Source organism: Sorex fumeus, unplaced genomic scaffold (assembly GCF_029834395.1).
Source record: "Sorex fumeus unplaced genomic scaffold, SorFum_2.1 ptg000019l, whole genome shotgun sequence".
NCBI classification, from domain to species: domain Eukaryota; kingdom Metazoa; phylum Chordata; class Mammalia; order Eulipotyphla; family Soricidae; genus Sorex; species Sorex fumeus.
In genome coordinates, this window is record NW_026606076.1 from 233,687 (window position 1) to 252,292 (window position 18,606).

The window sequence follows — 18,606 nt, forward strand, 5'->3', positions numbered from 1 at the left end:
GCGTCGGATGGGCGGGGCCTAGTCTAATTAGCCTGAAGGGGCGGGGCCTCACTAAACAGCTCGAGAGGGAGGGGCCTCATCTAATTAGCCAGAGAGGGCGGGGCCTCATGTAGTTACCCTGAGAGGGGAGGGGCCTCGTCTAATTAGCCCCAGAGGGCCGGGCCTCACGTAGTTACCGAGAGGGGCGGGGCCTCATCTAATTAGTCAGAGAGGGCGGGGCCTTATCTAAATTAGCCCGAGAGGGCGGGGCCTCACATAGTTACCCTGGGAGGGGCGGGGCCTCGTCGAAATTAGCCCGAGAGGGCGGGGCCTTATCTAAATTAGCCAGAGAGGGCGGGGCCTCACATAGTTACCCTGGGAGGGGCGGGGCCTCGTCTAATTAGCCAGAGAGGGCGGGGCCTCACGTAGTTACCCTGAGGGGGCGGGGCCTCGTCGAAATTAGCCCGAGAGGGCGGGGCCTCACGTAGTTACCCTGAGAGGGGCGGGGCCTCATCTAAATTAGCCACAGAGGGCGGGGCCTCATCTAAATTAGCCAGAGAGGGCGGGGCCTCACGTAGTTACCCTGAGAGGGGCGGGGCCTCATCTAATTAGTCAGAGAGGGCGGGGCCTTATCTAAATTAGCCCGAGAGGGCGGGGCCTCACATAGTTACCCTGGGAGGGGCGGGGCCTCGTCGAAATTAGCCCGAGAGGGCGGGGCCTTATCTAAATTAGCCAGAGAGGGCGGGGCCTCACATAGTTACCCTGGGAGGGGCGGGGCCTCGTCTAATTAGCCAGAGAGGGCGGGGCCTCACGTAGTTACCCTGAGGGGGCGGGGCCTCGTCGAAATTAGCCCGAGAGGGCGGGGCCTCACGTAGTTACCCTGAGAGGGGCGGGGCCTCATCTAAATTAGCCACAGAGGGCGGGGCCTCATCTAAATTAGCCAGAGAGGGCGGGGCCTCACGTAGTTACCCTGAGAGGGGCGGGGCCTCGTCGAAATTAGCCACAGAGGGCGGGGCCTCACGTAGTTACCCTGAGAAGGGCGGGGCCTCGTCGAAATTAGCCCGAGAGGGCGGGGCCTCACATAGTTACCCTGAGAGGGGCGGGGCCTCGTCGAAATTAGCCACAGAGGGCGGGGCCTCACGTAGTTACCCTGAGAGGGGCGGGGCCTCGTCTAATTAGCCCGAGAGGGCGGGGCCTCACGTAGTTACCCTGAGAGGGGCGGGGCCTCGTCGAAATTAGCCCGAGAGGGCGGGGCCTCACATAGTTACCCTGAGAGGGGCGGGGCCTCATCTAAATTAACCCGAGAGGGGCGGGGCCTCATCTAAATTAGCCCGAGGGGGCGGGGCCTCCCGTAGTTACCCTGAGAGGGGCGGGGCCTCGTCGAAATTAGCCACAGAGGGCGGGGCCTCACGTAGTTACCCTGAGAGGGGCGGGGCCTCGTCTAATTAGCCCGAGAGGGCGGGGCCTCGTGGCATGGGGGGCTGAGGGGCGGGGCCTCGTCTCAGGACCCACCTCCAGCAGGTAGTCGGAGCAGTCGTGCAGCAGCAGCACCAGCGAGCCGATGCGCAGCAGGTTCGAGCTGTAGGAGAAGACGATCAGGGTGATGGTCACGAAGTGGTGTGCCACCTGCTCCTTGAAGTCCTGCGGGAGATGGCGGGTCACGGCGGGGACGTGGCGGGCGGGCGGGCGGGCGGGGCGCTCTCAGGACCCAGTGAGCTCCGTGTCTCAGGGTGCAAGGGCGAGGTCACGCTTCTCCGCCTGAGTCGGGGTCGCAGGTGGCTGGGGGGAGGGTCGCCATCCCAGCCTGCCTCTGCCTGGCCTTACCTTGCGCTTGATGTCAAAGGGCAACGTCAGGAGCAGCGAGATGTAGAAACTCAGCTCCAGGAGGTACCAGTAGTACAGGGTAGGCTTCAGGGTCTGTGGTGGGATGGGCGAGGTTAGCTCTGGGCTCTGGGGACTGGCACTGCCCTCGGGGTGTGTGTGTGTGTGTGTGTGTGTTGGGCTCAGCACCCTGGCATCCCCATGAGAGGTGAAGGCATGAACCCCCCATCTCTGAAAGCAATCAAGGGCTCCTGCTCCCAGTCTCTTGATTCCTGACCCCTTTCCACGGGCGAGGAAAAACCCAAACAGAGAAAGACGCGGAGCGCAACGACATTTAGCAGAAGTCCCCAGGTTGTCGTGGGGTCCCCCTCCCCTCCCTCCAGCCTCCAGCCCCCTTACTGTTTACCTGGTTTGGATAATTGTCCCAGCACATAACAGGCCTCCACAGCCAAGACTCCTGAGGAAAGCCCGTGGGGGTTGGAGGGGACAGAACACAGGATTCTGAGGTTGCCTGGTGGTCACGCCCAGCCCCCCACCTTCCGTCTCCAGCGTGGACCCGGCTATTTCTATAAGTTCTGCTTCCTCACAGCCTATATGGTTTCCTGTCTGGGTACCCTCAGGGCTCATGCTAATCTTGGGGAGCTTCCGGCTACAGCATCGCCAGTTCCCAGCCTGCAGGAGACCCTCATCAGATGCCCCACCCCTACACAAGGCGACACTCACTCTCTTGTATTTTGTTTTCAGGAGTAACCCGGGCCATGCACAGGGGTTACTCCTGGCTTTGCACTCAGGAATTACCCCTGGCGGTGCTCAGGGGACCAGATGGGATGCTGGGAATCGAACCCGGGTTGGCTGCGTCAAGACAAACGCCCTACCCGCTGTGCTATTGCTCCAGCCCCTATTCTGATCTTTTTTGGGGGGGTCACACCCGGCGATGCACAGGGGTCACTCCTGGCTCACGCACTCAGGAATTACCCCTGGCGGTGCTCAGGGGACCCTGTGGGATGCTGGGACTCAAACCCGGGTCAGCCGCGTGCAAGGCAAACACCCTACCCGCTGAGCTATCGCTCCAGCCTCTGTCCAGTATTGTTATTTTTTTGGGGGGTGGCGATGGCCACACCTGGTGGTGCTCAGGGCTGACTGCTGGCTCTGTGCTCAGAGACCACTCCTGATGGGGCTAGGGGCGATCCCCTCCAGTGCTGGGAATCAAACCCGGCTCAGCTGCATGTAAAGCCAGCGCCCTCCCCGCTGTACTATTACCCACCTCCGTCTTGCCCTTTGTCCTCTCCCTGTCTTCGAACATGATCCTTCTGCGCCCCCCCCCCCCCCTTTCTGAGACCAGGAGGCAGGAAGTGGGAGCACTCACGTGGTAGAGGACCATAAGTCCACCGAGGAAGGAACAGAGGTAAAAAGCAAACCTCCAGCTGCACAATGAGGGAAGGGAGCGAATGAGGCCGGAATAATCAAAGCAGAACCCTCGCCGCCCCCCAAGCTCCCCGACACTCCGGGCTCTGACCAGGCTTCACAGAATTTCTTGCTCAGTTTGGGCCGGTCCTGGTTGCGGCGTCTCCGGAACCAGCGCTGAGTCTGCTGAAGTGTAAGGCCACACTGGGCGGCCAGGAGCGCCATCTGGGGCTGAAAGAGGGGGTGCGGGGTGGGGGTAAGGGCAGCAGGGTGATAGGGTGGCTCTGATCCCCGCCCCCTCACCCCTGGCCCGGCTTTGTTCCTTCTCTCCCAGGTAGCAGGCCCTGCATCCAGCCTGCGGGGTGGCCAGAACTACTTGTGTGGATGGGAACTCTTGCCTAACTCATGGGATAGGAAGGTAGAGTGGAGGTTCGGGGGGGCTCCCCAGGACAGTCAGGTCTCACCCTGATTCTATTTTTATTTTTTTATTTATTTATTTTTTTAATTTTTTGGGGCTGGAGCGATAGCACAGCGGATAAGGCGTTTGCCTTGCACGCAGCCGGCCCGGCCGAGCCGAGTTCGATTCCTCCGCCCCTCTCGGAGAGCCCGGCAAGCTACCAAGAGTATCTCACCCGCACGGCAAAGCCTGGCAAGCTCCCCGTGACGTATTCGATATGCCAAACACAGTAACAACAAGTCTCATGATGGAGACGTTACTGGGCCCGCTCGAGCAAATCGATGAACAACGGGAGGACAGTGCAGTGCTACTTTTTGGGTCACACCTGGCAATGCACAGGGGTCACTCCTGTCTCATGCACTCAGGAATTACTCCTGGCGGTGCTCGGGGGACCCTATGGGATGCTGGGAATCGAACCCGGGTCGGCTGCGTGCAAGGCAAATGCCCTACCCGCTGTCCTACTGCTCCAGCCCCTCCCCGCCTTATTCTTTTTTTTAAATTTTTTGCTTTTTGGGTCACACCTGGCAATGCACAGGGGTCACTCCTGTCTCATGCACTCAGGAATGACTCCTGGCGGTGCTCAGGGGACCCTATGGGATGCTGGGAATCGAACCCAGGTCGGCCGCGTGCAAGGCAAATGCCCTACCCGCTGTCCTACTGCTCCAGCCCCTCCCCGCCTTATTCTTTTTTTTAAATTTTTTGCTTTTTGGGTCACACCTGGCAATGCACAGGGGTTACTCCTGATTCTGCACCTGGAGGTGCTCAGGGGACCCTATGGGATGCTGGGAATCGAACCCGGGTCGGCTGCGTGCAAGGCAAAGGCCCTACCCGCTGTGCTATTGCTCCAGCCCCTCACCCTGGTTTTAGAAGGCAGTGAAGGGACTGGCCCTGCTTTTTGATGGGGGGGGTGTATGGGGGGAGGACCACACCCAGCAGTGCTCAGGGGTTACTCTGCGCTTAGGAATTACTCCTGGCTGGCTCTGGGGATGCCGGGGATCAAACCTGGGTCAGCCACATACAAGGCAAGCGCCCTCCCTGCTGTCCTATCACTCTGGCCCCCATGGTGCTGCTTTGCAGCCGGCAGGAATGAGAAAGAAGGGGAGCTCAGAGGATTCTCTGGGGTCCGGGGTCTGTGGCTCGAGTGGGAGAGGGGTCCTGGGTCCAACCCCGGCCCCACATGGCCTCCCAACCAGTGCTGGGAATTGACCTGGGGGTTCCGGACTTTGCCTACTGGGCAGCACAACGTGGACTAGAAAGTGGTGGAGGAGCGGGTCTCAGGGTCACCTCCCTCCCAGCTCCCCACACGTGCCCCCAGATAGGCACCCTGGGCAGCAGAGCCCACGGTGGGGCTCCTGGTGGGCTGCTCCCCGGGGACAGCGGACGTGGGGGGGGGTTTCGCACCTCCTTGGGTTTCGGGCCTGCAGTGAGGAAGTGTCTCTCCAGAGCCGGGATGGGCTTTGCTGGCCGCCGCACCTGATCCTTCACCCCTAGCCACCGGCTGAGGGGCAGAGCAGCGAATCTGGGGGTTCAGGGGAGACAAAGCAGGTGAGAGGGGGGGACTACACACGGGGCGATGGAGGCGACGTCTTGGAAAGGTCCGGTGGGGATGCAGTCACGTGAGCAGGAGAGAAACTGGACAGGTACTGGGATCGGGGCGTGGCTTAGGAAGATCACAACTCTTGGGGTCCCGTCCAGCACCAGCTCAGGGATTAGAGTCCCTCCACTGCCTGTCTCCTGGGAGCCTGGGTCCAGGACCCAGTTGGAGGTCCTTCCCACACCCACCCTATTCACAGACTCCAAGGACCAGGACCCGCGTCAGTCACCGCATTGTCCACCAGGGGGCGCCCCAGAGTCAGAGGTGGACCCAGAAGTCCCAGGAACCCATTTGGGGAAAGTGAGGCTCAGAACAACCCCACAAGGGACCCCCATTTCCAGAGCCAGTGGAGATGGTACCATAAGAGGGGGTCTGTTTATTTAATTATTTTTTTGAGTGTTGGGTTGGCACCACACCCGGCGATGTTCAGGACTTGATCCTGACTCTGTGCTTAGGGATCCCTTCTGACAGGGCTCCGGGGACCCTATGGGGTGCCAGGGATTGAATCCGGGTCACTGCATGCAAGGCATGCACCCTCCCCGCTGTCCTATCACTTTGGCCCAGGGAGGCCAGTTTGGAACTGCATCCGGGTCACAGAAGGAGGGAGGACGGTCTGCCAGGAGGTCCTGCAGAAGCGAAAGCATGTGGTATCGGATCAGGGGACGGGGGGAAAGAAGAGAAAATGTGCTAGAAAGATCCAGGGTGGTGGGGCACAGGAAAAGTGCTGGTGGGCAGGGCAGGGGTGATGGGGGGTCTGGACAGGGGCAGTGGGGGCACAGTCGGGGTGGCAGGGCGGAGGCAGGGAGATCAGAGGCCAGGAAAGAGTAGGGGAGGTTGTTCGGGATGCTGGAGGAAAAGTCGGGGTAGGATGTGGGGTGGGCAGGGCCAGTGGGGGGTCCAGCCCATGGTCCTGGGGTGAACCAGCAGGGAATTTTCTGGAGCTGGTCTCTGCAGGCTCTTCCATGATCCATTAGCTTCTAGGGGTGGGCAGGGCCAGTGGGGGGTTCAGCCCATGGTCCTGGGGTGAACCAGCAGGGAATTTTCTGGAGCTGGTCTCTGCAGGCTCTTCCATGATCCATTGGCTTCTAGGGGTGGGCAGGGCCAGTGGGGGGTTCAGCCCATGGTCCTGGGGTGAGCCAGCAGGGAATTTTCTGGAGCTGGTCTCTGCAGGCTCTTCCATGATCCATTGGCTTCTAGGGGTGGGCAGGGCCAGTGGGGGGTTCAGCCCATGGTCCTGGGGTGAGCCAGCAGGAAATTTTCTGGAGCTGGTCTCTGCAGGCTCTTCCATGATCCATTAGCTTCTAGGGGTGGGCAGGGCCAGTGGGGGGTCCAGCCCATGGTCCTGGGGTGAACCAGCAGGGAATTTTCTGGAGCTGGTCTCTGCAGGCTCTTCCATGATCCATTAGCTTCTAGGGGTGGGCAGGGCCAGTGGGGGTCCAGCCCATGGTCCTGGGGTGAACCAGCAGGGAATTTTCTGGAGCTGGTCTCTGCAGGCTCTTCCATGATCCATTAGCTTCTAGGGGTGGGCAGGGCCAGTGGGGGGTCCGGCCCATGGTCCTGGGGTGAACCAGCAGGGAATTTTCTGGAGCTGGTCTCTGCAGGCTCTTCCATGATCCATTAGCTTCTAGGGGTGGGCAGGGCCAGTGGGGGGTCCGGCCCATGGTCCTGGGATGAGCCAGCAGGGAATTTTCTGGAGCTGGTCTCTGCAGGCTCTTCCATGATCCATTAGCTTCTAGGGGTGGGCAGGGCCAGTGGGGGTCCAGCCCATGGTCCTGGGATGAGCCAGCAGGGAATTTTCTGGAGCTGGTCTCTGCAGGCTCTTCCATGATCCATTGGCTTCTAGGGGTGGGCAGGGCCAGTGGGGGGTCCAGCCCATGGTCCTGGGGTGAACCAGCAGGGAATTTTCTGGAGCTGGTCTCTGCAGACTCTTCCATGATCCATTACCTTCTAGCCTCTGGGGGACCCCCCAGCTGCTGTGCTCTGAGATACAGACACCCCCCCAACCATAAGCTGCAGCCACAGTTTGGATAAAGCAGCTTTCGGGGTTCAGAAGTTGGAGGGGGGACAGCAGCGAGCAGGAGGGGGAGAGGAACTTTAGCTCAAAGCTAGGTGCCACCCATGAGGTCACGCACACACACGCATACACGCGCCCGCGCGCACTGACGCCCACGCGTACACGCGCCCGCGCGCACCAACGCACATGCGTACACGTGCACTTGTGCACCGATGCACACGCATAGACGTGCATGCGGGCAAACACGCACACAATACACACAGGTACACTCATGCATAGCACACATACATGTGTACAACACACGTGCACATGCATAAATACACATGCACACACAGGCAGGGCGGCCGGCTGGCAGGCTGGCAGACGCAGGGCGGGAGCGTGGACACTCACCTCTCGAAGGTGAAGCGCAGGGCCAGCAGGGCCAGTGCCATGGGCAGGGCCGCCAGCAGGTCCCGGGAGTGAGGGTACACCTTGCCATCGCGGTCTTCCAGGTCGGCCCACGTGACGTTGGGGGGAAGCCAGAGCTTCTCATGCCAGAACCACTTGTTCAGGCTCGACCACATCCTGGGGACAAAGGGACAAGTGAGTGGGGAGCCCAGCTTGGAGGTCGGTCGGGGTGCGGCAAGAGAAGCCCCTTCCCCACTGCCCAGCTCAGGCATTAGGGAAGGGTTGGAGTCTGTTTTTTTTTTTTTTCTTTTTGGATCACACCCAGCGATGCACAGGGGTTACTCCTGGCTCATGCACTCAGGAATTATTCCTGGCGGTGCTCGGGGGGCCATATGGGATGCTGGGAATCGAATCCGGGTCGGACGCGTGCAAGGCAAACGCCCTACCCGCTGTGCTATTGCTCCAGTCCCTGGAGTCTGGTTTTGGCTCTTGGGCTACACCCAGCAGTGCTCAGTGCTGACTCCTGAGTCTGTGCTCCGGGATCTCTCCTGGTGGGTGACAGGTGCTTAGGGTGACAGGGATTGGGCTGGGGTTGGCTGCCTACAAGGCAAATCCCTTAACCCCTGTATTAACTCTGCAGTTCACCGTTACTTAAGGTTTTTTTTTTTTTTTTTGGTTTTGGGCCACATCCAGTGAGGTTCAGGGGTTCCTCCTAGCTCTGCACTCAGGAATCACTCTTGGTGGTGCTCAGGGGCCATACGGGGTTCTGGGGATTGAGCTGGGTTGGCTGTGTGCAGAGCCAAGTGGCTTGCCCGCTGTGTGATCTCTCCGGTTCCTTGAACATTTAAGTTGTTAAAATGCACAGAAGCTGTTTCTGTCCTAGTTCGCAGATGAAGGGTTTCAGGACACCCACAATTCCTTCCCTGGTTGTTCTGAGTTGGCTGGAAAATGCATCAGTGAACCAAAGAGTGAGTTTTCCACCAGCAGCTGGAGGGGGAGCAGCCCACCTACATGAGGGAGAGGAGAGGGTCCCTATTGTCCAGAACTCAAATAGCCTTTTCCCTTTTCTTCTTTTTATTTATTATTTATTTACTTTTTGGGTCACACCCAGCAATGCTCAGGGGTTATTCCTGGCTCTGCACTCAGGAATTACCCCAGTGGTGCTCAGGGGACCCTATGGGATGCTGGGAACTGAACCCGGGTCGGCCGCGTGCAAGGCAAACGCCCCACCCGCTGTGCTATTGCTCCAGCCCCCCTTTCCCTCTTCTGAGACGTGTGTGTGTGCATGTGTGTGAGTGTGTGTGTGTGTGTGAGATGCATGTAAGGCAAGTGCACTGAACAGCATCCCTGGCCTCCTTTCCCGAGCTCTCAAGCCACATGCCCAGACTCCCACATCAGTCCCCATTGGGAATGTTTACCTGTCTGTCCATCCACTCATCCATCCACATGCCTGCCCACCTGTCTGCCTCCTGAATCTACCTGTCTATTGTCCATCTATCCATTTGTCCATTCATCAGCCTGTCCATTCTCCCAACCCCCATCTCCCCACCACCCCATCCTCCAATTCTTCATTCTGTCATCCATCAGTCAGCCACCCTTCATTCCATTCATTCATATGCTGCACCCATCCATTCATCCACCCATCCATCATCCACCTATCCATCCATCTATCCACCCACCCATCCATCCACCCATCCATCCATCTATTCATTCACCCATCCATCTACCCATCCATCCACCCACCCACCCATCCATCCACCCATCCATCCATCCATCCATCCATCTATCCATCCATCCATCCATCCATCCATCCATCCATCCATCCATCCATCCATCCATCCACCTACCCATCCATCCATCCATCCATCCATCCATCCATCCATCCATCCATCCATCCACCTACCCATCCATCCATCCATCCATCTACTCATCCATCCACCTACCCATCCATCCACCCATCCATCCATCCACCCCACCCACCCACCCATCTACTTCTCCATTCTCCCACAACCCATTCTTCGATCAACTTGTATACAACAGCCTGGGCTGGATCCTGGGGACACAACCGTCCTTCCAGCACCCCTGGAACCCACTGCCCCATGCCCCCCCAAGCACAGAGGGGGGATCATCACCGAATCAGCTAATCCAGTGTGGTGGAGGGTGGGCTGGGAAACAAGGAGGCAGGATCGATTTGAAAGGCAGGAAGTAACATTCGTGGTGATCCCTTAAGCTGAGATAGGTCAGGGGCAGAGCTAGCACTGTGAGGAGGCATGCGGCTGGCCGGGGTTCGATCCCCAGCATCCCATCGGGTGCCCTGAACCCAGCAGAAGTGATCCTTCAGGACTGCCAGATACGTTGACCCCCCCCCCCCCAAAAAAAAAGCTGAGAAAGGTCGGGTGGATGCAGCAGAGATGGCTGGAGGCATCTCTGGGTCTCCCAGGGTCTGGGGCAGGGCTGAACTGGGGGTGTGAGGCGAACGTGTGGGAGACAGTGCTCAGAGATCATGGGGGGCCGAAGAGGAGAGTGGGACTGCGGGATCTGAGGGGTGTGGGGTATCGTCTCAGCACCTCCCGATAGAACCTTCCAGATCCAGGGCAGGGCAGGAAGATTTATGGTGAGATCCAGAACTGTCCACTCACATCCGTTTGCCACCTCACCTCCCGGCTCTGCTCCACCCTGCCGCCTTGGTTTCCAGGCTCCGTTTCCAAACCAGCCGCGGGCACCTGCCTCTCTCAGCACACAGGCCCTTATCTGGGCTTTCATCTTTGCTTATGGCAGTTGTTTTTCCCTGCCGGGGAAACGGGGACGGAACAGCCAAAGGCGTGTGGGCGTGCAAAGGAACTGTGACCGGAGTGAGAGCACCACGGGGAGGGCGTCTGCCTCACGCGTGGCCCATCCAGGTTGGATCCCCGGCACCCCGTATGGTTTCCTGAGCACCCGCCAGGGGATCCCTAAGCAGAGAGCCCAGAGTTCTGTCAACTGTGTCCCTGGGCTCTGAAGGGCCAGAGACCTGGCCACTCTGGGTAATGCTGGGCCACGCTGGGCCTCAGTTTCCCCACCTGCCAAATGGAACAAGAAGCTGGGATGGTGCTCAGTGGTTAAGTGCCTGGATACGCCCCCGGGACACCCCCTGAAGAAAAAAAAATCTCAGCAAAAAAACAAACTAAAGCATTGAACCTTGAACCCCAGTGTTTTTGGGGTCTGGCCACCTGCGCAGTCCCCAGAGGAGCAATGCTCCTGTCTCTTCTCTGTTCTGGGGCCACACCTGGTGGTGCTCAGGGGTTCCTCCTGGCTCTGCACTCAAGACTCACTCCTGGTGGTGCTCGGGGGACACTATGGGGTGCCAGGGATTGAACCCGGGGTCAGCTGCACGCAAGGCAAAGACCTTGACCCCTTGAAGGGTTTCTCCAGTACCTCCACTTCGCGGGGGCGGGGCAGAGCTCAGAGCAGTAGGGTAGCTGCCCAGCTTGCTAGAGACCCCAGTTTTGATCTCTGAGTGCGAAAACGAAGAGGGGTCAGAGCGACAGGACAGTGGGGAGGGCAACCTGGGTTCGATCCCCGGCATCCCCATATGGTCACCCAGTTCCCACCAGGAGTGATCCCTGAGTGCAGAGCCAGGAGCCAGCCCTGAGCATGGCCGGGTGAGGCCCCAACAAAGACAATCACATCATCCACAGAACAAAACCAGAAAATATCCCAAAAATCTAACTGTGGAGAAATGGGGAAAGGCAGCCTATCTGCATGGAGGTGACGAGATGCCCAGGAGACCGGGATAATAAGGAAAAAGTCATGAGAAGCTGGGGGAGAATCTAGAACATTCTAGGTGGGGTTTTTCTCTGGCCTCATTCAGCAGTGCTCAGGGCTGCCTACTGGCTCTGTGCTCAGGGATGACTCCTGGCTATGCTCAAGGAACACTCTGAGGTGCTGGGGATCAAACCTCTGACAGACGCGGTTAAGATCAGGGCCCTAGAATAGCTGAAATAAGTACCAGGAGGTTTACTCCATGGCTTGGAGGCCAGCCACACACGCTAGGGGAAAAGGCAGCTCAGATAGAGAAGGGAGCACCAAGTAAAGGGTGTTGGGAGGATCCTCCCAGGATGGGAGATGCATGCTGAAAGTTAACTATAGACCTAACATGATTGCCACTCAATGCCTCTTTTGCAAACCACAGCACCCAAAAGGAGAGAGAGAGAACAAAACGGAATGCCCTGCCACAGAGGCAGGGTGGGATGGGGGGAGTATGGGGGTGGGAGGAATATTGGGACCCGTGGTGGTGGAAAATGGACACTGGTGGAGGGATGGGTACTCGATCATTGTATGACTGAAACCCAGGCACAAAAATTTGCCAGTCTACAACTGTACCTCATTGTGTCTCACTAATAAAAATTAAAAAAAAAAAAATCAGGGCCCTACCTGCTGTATGACTGCCCAGCCAGGGTCTAGAACATTCTGGAAAGGAGTAGGTCTGGTTTGCGCCTGGGTGAGCAGGTCTGGCTAATGTGTCCAGGCGGGGTTCGATCAGGGCAGCCAGGTGGGGGGGGCAGTGCTGGGGCACTGGGCGAGCTGCCAAGCTCAGGCCAGTCGCCTGCTCTGTCCCCGCCACCTCCCCCGGCCAGCCGCATCCTGGCCCAGCTCCCAGCCCTGCCGAGCCACCTGGAGCCAAACTGATAATCTGCTCAGGGACTAAAAATATCCCTCGGCACCGCTCGGGGGAGGGTGTGTGCCCAGCTCGGCAGAGGGGCCCCGGGCGGGCGAGGGTGGCACAGCTGAACCCCTTGACTCCCTGCTCGTCTCATAATAGGCAAAGAAGCACCGAGGGTCCCGGTTGGCTGGGGGTCTCCGCCATCGGCTGAAAGGCAGGATTGCTGGGCACAGGGGGGTGCGGTTCCGGCCCCAGATGTCTGGGCTGTAAGCAGTCACACAGTCACACACACACACAGTCACACTCAGTCACACAGACCCACAGACACTCACACATACAGAAGCACAAATATAGAACAATATGGACCCCCAGCTTGTGTCTGTGTGAGGAGTGGGTCGGAGGTGCCATCTGGAACGGGGGCCTCACAGCCTCACACACACAGTCATGCACAGTCACACAAACACACGCAGTCACACAGAGTCGTACGCAGTCACCCAAACACACAGTCACACGCAGAGTCACACAGACGCACACAGTCACACGTACAGAAACACAAATCTAGAAACTCAGCCTCACATACAGGCATGCAAAGTCACACAAACGCACACAGTCACACAGAGTCATACAAAGTCACACGGACACACAGTCACACATTCATACACAGTCACGCAAACACACACAGTCAGACAGAGTCATCCCACCGTCACACAAACACACACTCACACACACAGAAACACAAATATAGGCACTCGCAGCCTCACACACACACAATCTCATACAATCACACACAGGGACAGAGAGACACAAACATAGCCATTCCCACCCCCACAAGTCATACCCTCCCACAGTTACACACACAGTCATAACACACACACACACACACTCTCGTACATCCATACATAGCCACATGTACAGTCTCACACACAAACTTATATGCACACATATACCTGGTCTCTGCACACATGCACGCGCGCGCACACACACACACACACACACACAGGATAACATGCACTCTCATGTACTGAGAATCAGTCTCTGTATCACTGTTTCTCTGTCCGTCTCTCTCCCTCCCTCCCTCCCTTCCTCCTTCTCTGTCTGTCTGTCTGTCTGCCTCTCTCTCTCTCCCCAGTGTCCTCGCCCTCACCTAATTCCTGGGGTGCAGTGGGGGGCTGTCTATGCTCAGTGGGAAGTCCGAAGCTGCCCGCCCCGCTGTCCCTTCCAGATGATCCCTGACTTGGCCAGCCTGAGCCCATGAGAGTGGGGCCACCCTGGGGTGCTATTTCAGCCTGTCCCTGCCAGCCCTGGGCAGCTCCCTGCAGGGGGCCCCCGTTCCAGATGGCACCTCCGGCCCACTCCTCACACAGACACAAGCTGGGGGTCCATATTGTCCTTGACTCGGGTCACGCAGGACATGGGAGGGTCCCCTGGGCCACGCGCATGGTGACCCTCCATGACATCCGCTCAAGGACAAAACTTCCTCACGGGCACTTTTTCTTTTTTTTTTTTTTTGCTTTTTGGGTCACACCCGGTGATGCTCAGGGGTTACTCCTGGCTCATGAACTCAGGAATTACTCCTGGCGGTGCTCAGGGGACCATATGGGATTCTGAGAATCGAACCCGGGTCGGCCGCATGCAAGGCAAATGCCCTACCCGCTGTACTATCACTCCAGCCTCATGGACATTTTTTTCATCATTAATTTTTTTTTTCTTTTTGGGTCACACCTGGCGATGCACAGGGGTTACTACTGGCTCTGCACTCAGGAGTTACTCCTGGCGGTGCTCAGGGGACCCTATGGGATGCTGGGAATCGAACCTGGGTCAGCCGCATGCAAGGCAAACGCCTCACAGACACTTTTTTTTATCACTAATTTTTTAAGAAGTTTAATTTCACTTTAATTTTGGGGGGATCACACCTGGTGATGTCCAGGGGTTATTCCCAGTTCTGCACTCAGAAATCACTCCTGGCGGTGCTTGGGGGACCCTATGGGATGCCGAGGATTGAACCCGGGTCGGCCATATGCAGGGGAAATGCCCTATCTGTTATGACCCCCGCCCCCCGCCGGCCCATTCTGTTTTGGGGGAGGTTACATTCAGCTGTGCTCAGGGCTGACTCCTGGCTCTGTGCTCAGGGATCCCTCCAGCGCAGCTTGGGAAGAACCTGGCTGAGCCTCATCCAAGGCCAGCGCTGTTCCTGTGGTCCTGTGGATACCCCCTCCCCTCCCTCCCCCCCGATTAGGGTGGAGGAAGGACCTGGAGGAGCGGAAGGGAGGAATCAGGAGCCCCCAGGTAGGTGGGAGGGGGGGTGCTGAGGAGACAATCACATGGGAACCAAGGGGACGCCTGCGTGGACTATAACAATCGCAATAATTATCAAATAACCAAACTCACAGTTTTACGAGGTGCCACTGGCAAGGCGGGGCCCCAGGTGTTTGCCGCATAGGGGTGTGGGACGCATTTTGACACACGCGAGGTGCCCCGGATGTCTGGGCCACACCAAGAAAACAAAACAGCTCCGTCATGCCCCCCCCTCCAATTTTTTTGTACTCCTTCAAATCCCCTTTGAGTCAAAACTGGGAGTGGGATGGAGCGGGGGGGGGGCGGGGTGAGCATAGTAATGTGGGGGGGCCACTGGCCTTTTTTTGGGGGGCGAGGATCACACCCGGCGATGCTCAGGGGTTATTCCTGGCTCATGCACTCAGGAATTACTCTTGACAGTGCTCAGGGGACAATATGGGATGCTGGGAATCGAACCCGGGTCGGCCGCGTGCAAGGCAAACGCCCTACCCGCTGTGCTATCACTCCAGCCCTGGCACTGGCTTTTTTTGCTATTGCCACTTTATTTTGTTTTGGGGTCACACCGGTGATATTCAGGGGATTCCTCCTGGCTCTGCACTCAGGGATCACTCCTGGCGGTGCTTGGGGGACCCTATGGGATGCTGGGGAATCGAACCCGGGTTGGCCGCGTGCAAGGCAAACACCCCATTGCTCTGGCCCCAACGTGCGTGGCTTGCAGGAAGCTGACCTGGATTCCATCCCTCGCTCCCCAGGTGTTCCTGAGTACCACCAGGAGTGATCCCTGAGCACAGAGCCAGGAGGAAGCCCTGAACACCGCTGGGTGTGGTCCCCAAACAAATCTTTCCTTCCTTTCTCCTGCCATCCTTCCTTCCTACCCTCCTTCCCTTCCTTCCTTCCTTCCTTCCTTCCTTCCTTCCTTCCTTCCTTCCTTCCTTCCCTCCTTTCCTTCCTTCTTCCCCTTCCTTCCTTCCTTCCTTCCTTCCTTCCTTCCTTCCTTCCTTCCCTCCTTTCCTTCCTTCTCCTTCCTTCTCCTTCCTTCCTTCCTTCCTTCCTTCCTTCCTTCCTTCCTTCCTTTCCTTCCTTCCTTCCTTCCCTCCTTTCCTTCCTTCCTTCCTTCCCTCCTTTCCTTCCTTCTTCCCCTTCCTTCCTTCCTTCCATCCTTCCTTCCTTCCTTCCTTCCCTCCCTCCTTTCCTTCCTTCTTCCCCTTCCTTCCTTCCTTCCTTTCCTTCCTTCTTCCCCTTCCTTCCTTCCTTCCTTCCTTCCTTCCTTCCTTCCTTCCTTCCTTCCTTCCTTCCCTTTCCTCTTCCCCTCCCTTCCTTCCTCCCTCCCTTCCTTCCTTCCTTCCTTCCTTCCTTCCTTCCTTCCTTCCTTCCTTCCTTCTCTCCCTCACCCAACATCTGACCCTCCCTCACCCAGATCACCACAACCCCACGTGTGCTAGGGCACCGCAAATGACATGTGACCCTGTACGCAAACAGCCATGACCCAGAGTCCCCCCACCCGTCACCTCAACAACAGCAAGAACACAGGGGATGGGGCGGGGCTGGGAGAGACCTTGGTGGCCTGGCCAGAGCCGCAGGTCAGAGTTCAAGCCTGTGTCACATGGCACCTCCACTCCCCAGTGAGTGTGTGGCCCGGCCTGATCCCCACCACTGCGCTGCCGGACCTGAACATTGATCTGCCTGATTGGCGAGCATCCTCAGAAGAGCCCTGAGCTCTGCTTGTTGGGGTCTCTGTGCCATGATCCCCCCAAGGGAAGGGAAGTAGGAAATACAAAAAGAGGGCTATCACTCCTGCCCCTGTACTTCGCTTTTCTTTCTTTCTTTTTTACTTTCTTTCCTTCTTTCTCATTTTATTTTAATCAATTATTTAGTTGAATCATCGTGAGATTCACAGTTACAAAGTTGTTCATGATGGGTTTCAGTTCCAAATGTTGGAACATTTTCCAACACTCGTCCCTTCACCAGTGCCCATTTTCCAACACCAATGTCCCCCCCTTGGGAAATTTTCTTTCATCTGGATGCAAAATGGTCAACTTTTTTTTTGGCATGGGGTAAGGGAGGGACATCTAGTAGTGCTCAGGGCTGACTCCTCGCTCTGTGCTCAGAGATCACGCCTGGTGGGGCTCAGGGAGCCTATGGGTGGCCGGGGCTTGAACCCGGGTCTGTTGCATGCAAGGCCAACGCCCTCTCCGCTGTCCTATCGCTCTAGTTTTAACCTGTGATTGGTTTCTTTTTTTTTTTTCTTTTTGGGTCACACCTGGCGATGCTCAGGGCTTACTCCTGGCTCTGCACTCAGGAGTTACTCCTGGCGGTGCTCAGGGGACCATATGGGATGCTGGAATCAACCCGGGTTGGCCGCGTGCAAGGCAAACGCCTTACCCGCTGTGCTATCGCTCCAGCCCTGGTTTCTTTTTCTTTCTTTCTTTCTTTCTTTCTTTCTTTCTTTCTTTCTTTCTTTCTTTCTTTCTTTCTTTCTTCTTTGCTCTTTGGGTCACACCCGGCGATGCACAAGGGTTCCTCCTGGCTCTGCACTCAGGAGTTACTCCTGGCGGTGCTCCGGGGACCATATGGGATGCTGGGAATCGAACCCAGGTCGGCCGCATGCAAGGCAAACCGCCCTACCCGCTGTGCTATCGCTCCAGCCCCTGTGATTGGTTTCGCCTCTCTGCAAAGGCTTTTTCTTGCGGCATGAGGGAACAGTGAGTGTTTCCTGACACCTCTGCAGTGTTTATAATAGCCGTGTTCAAGTTTTTATCTGCACATTCCACCAACTAGGTCGCTCCTGGGTCAGTCCCGATTAGTTCTCATGAGTCACATTCTCCTGTTTTTGGCTGTTCAGTCGTTCTGGATTGGATTCTGGCTTTTGTGCAAGTGAGCGCTGCCACAGAGATTCTGTCTTCTCTTGGGATCCTCTAAGGATCACTGAGTCTTTTTTGGTTTTGAGTTTTAGGGTCATACCTGGCAGTCCTCCTGGCTCTGCACTCAGGGATCACTTCTGGTGGTGCTTGGGGGACCCTAGGGGATGTCAGGGATCGAACCCTGGTCGGCTGCATGCAAGGCCAACACCCTCCACCCCTCCGTGCTAATCTTTGGGTCTTTCTTTTTTTTTTTTTTGCTTTTTTTTTGGGGGGTGGGTCACACCTGGCGATGCTCAGGGGTTACTCCTGGCTCATGCACTCAGGAATCACTCCTGGCGGTGCTCAGGGGGCCATATGGGATGCTGGGAATCGAACCTGGGTCGGCCGCGTGCCAGGCAAACGCCCTCCCCGCTGTGCTATCGCTCCAGCCCCCCCCTTTTTTTTTTGCTTTTTGGGTCACACCCAGCAATGCTCAGGGGTTACGCCTGGCTCTGCACTCAGGAATCACTCCTGGCGGTGCTCGGGGGAACATATGGGATGCTGGGAATCGAACCTGGGTTGGCCATGTTGGCTGCATGCAAACACCCTTTCTTAAAATGATATTATTGTAGGTAACATAGTTACAATTGTGTTAACATCCTTTTGATGGACACAGTAACTGTTTCTTCACCACTAAAGTGCTCAAGACTTCCCCAAGGCCCCATGTCAACTCCAGCCCACATGAAGATTCTTAGTTATTTTTCTGGAGGAGGGACAATTGGCAATGCTCAGAGCTGACTTCTGGCTCTGGTTCAAGGGTCACCCCTGGCTAGGCTCAGGGGACCCTATGGGATGCTGGGGATTGAATCCGGGTCAGCCTTGTGCAAGGCAAGTGCCCTCCTTGTTGTACTATGGCTCTGGTCCCAGCATATAAAGATTCTTTTTTTTTTTTTTTGCTTTTTGGGTCACCCCTGCAATGCACAGGGGTTACTCCTGGCTCTGCACTCAGGAGTTACTCCTGGCAGTGCTCAGGGGACCCTATGGGATGCTGGGAATCAAACCTGGGTTGGCCGTGTGCAAGGCAAACGCCCTACCGGCTATACTATTGCTCCAGCCCCAATATGAAGATTCTTTATTATTATTATTTTTCCTCTGTGTGTGTGTGTGAGATAA

At 57.1% G+C, this 18,606-nt stretch overlaps 1 protein-coding gene across 3 annotated transcripts in view; it reads right to left on the reverse strand.

Moving 5' to 3' along the window:
• Window positions 1-18,606, reverse strand: part of CERS4 (ceramide synthase 4) — a 43,564-nt gene that overhangs the window by 2,011 nt on the left and 22,947 nt on the right. For all 3 annotated transcript variants that reach the window (XM_056113187.1, XM_056113189.1, XM_056113188.1), the window contains exons 2-8: window positions 7,660-7,833; window positions 5,063-5,180; window positions 3,317-3,435; window positions 3,167-3,224; window positions 2,207-2,257; window positions 1,804-1,896; window positions 1,492-1,620 (exon numbers count right to left, since the gene is read on the reverse strand). In XM_056113187.1, the coding sequence (XP_055969162.1) occupies window positions 1,492-1,620; window positions 1,804-1,896; window positions 2,207-2,257; window positions 3,167-3,224; window positions 3,317-3,435; window positions 5,063-5,180; window positions 7,660-7,832 (741 nt within the window). In that variant the 5' untranslated portion in view covers window position 7,833. The remainder of the gene's footprint in view (window positions 1-1,491; window positions 1,621-1,803; window positions 1,897-2,206; window positions 2,258-3,166; window positions 3,225-3,316; window positions 3,436-5,062; window positions 5,181-7,659; window positions 7,834-18,606) is intronic.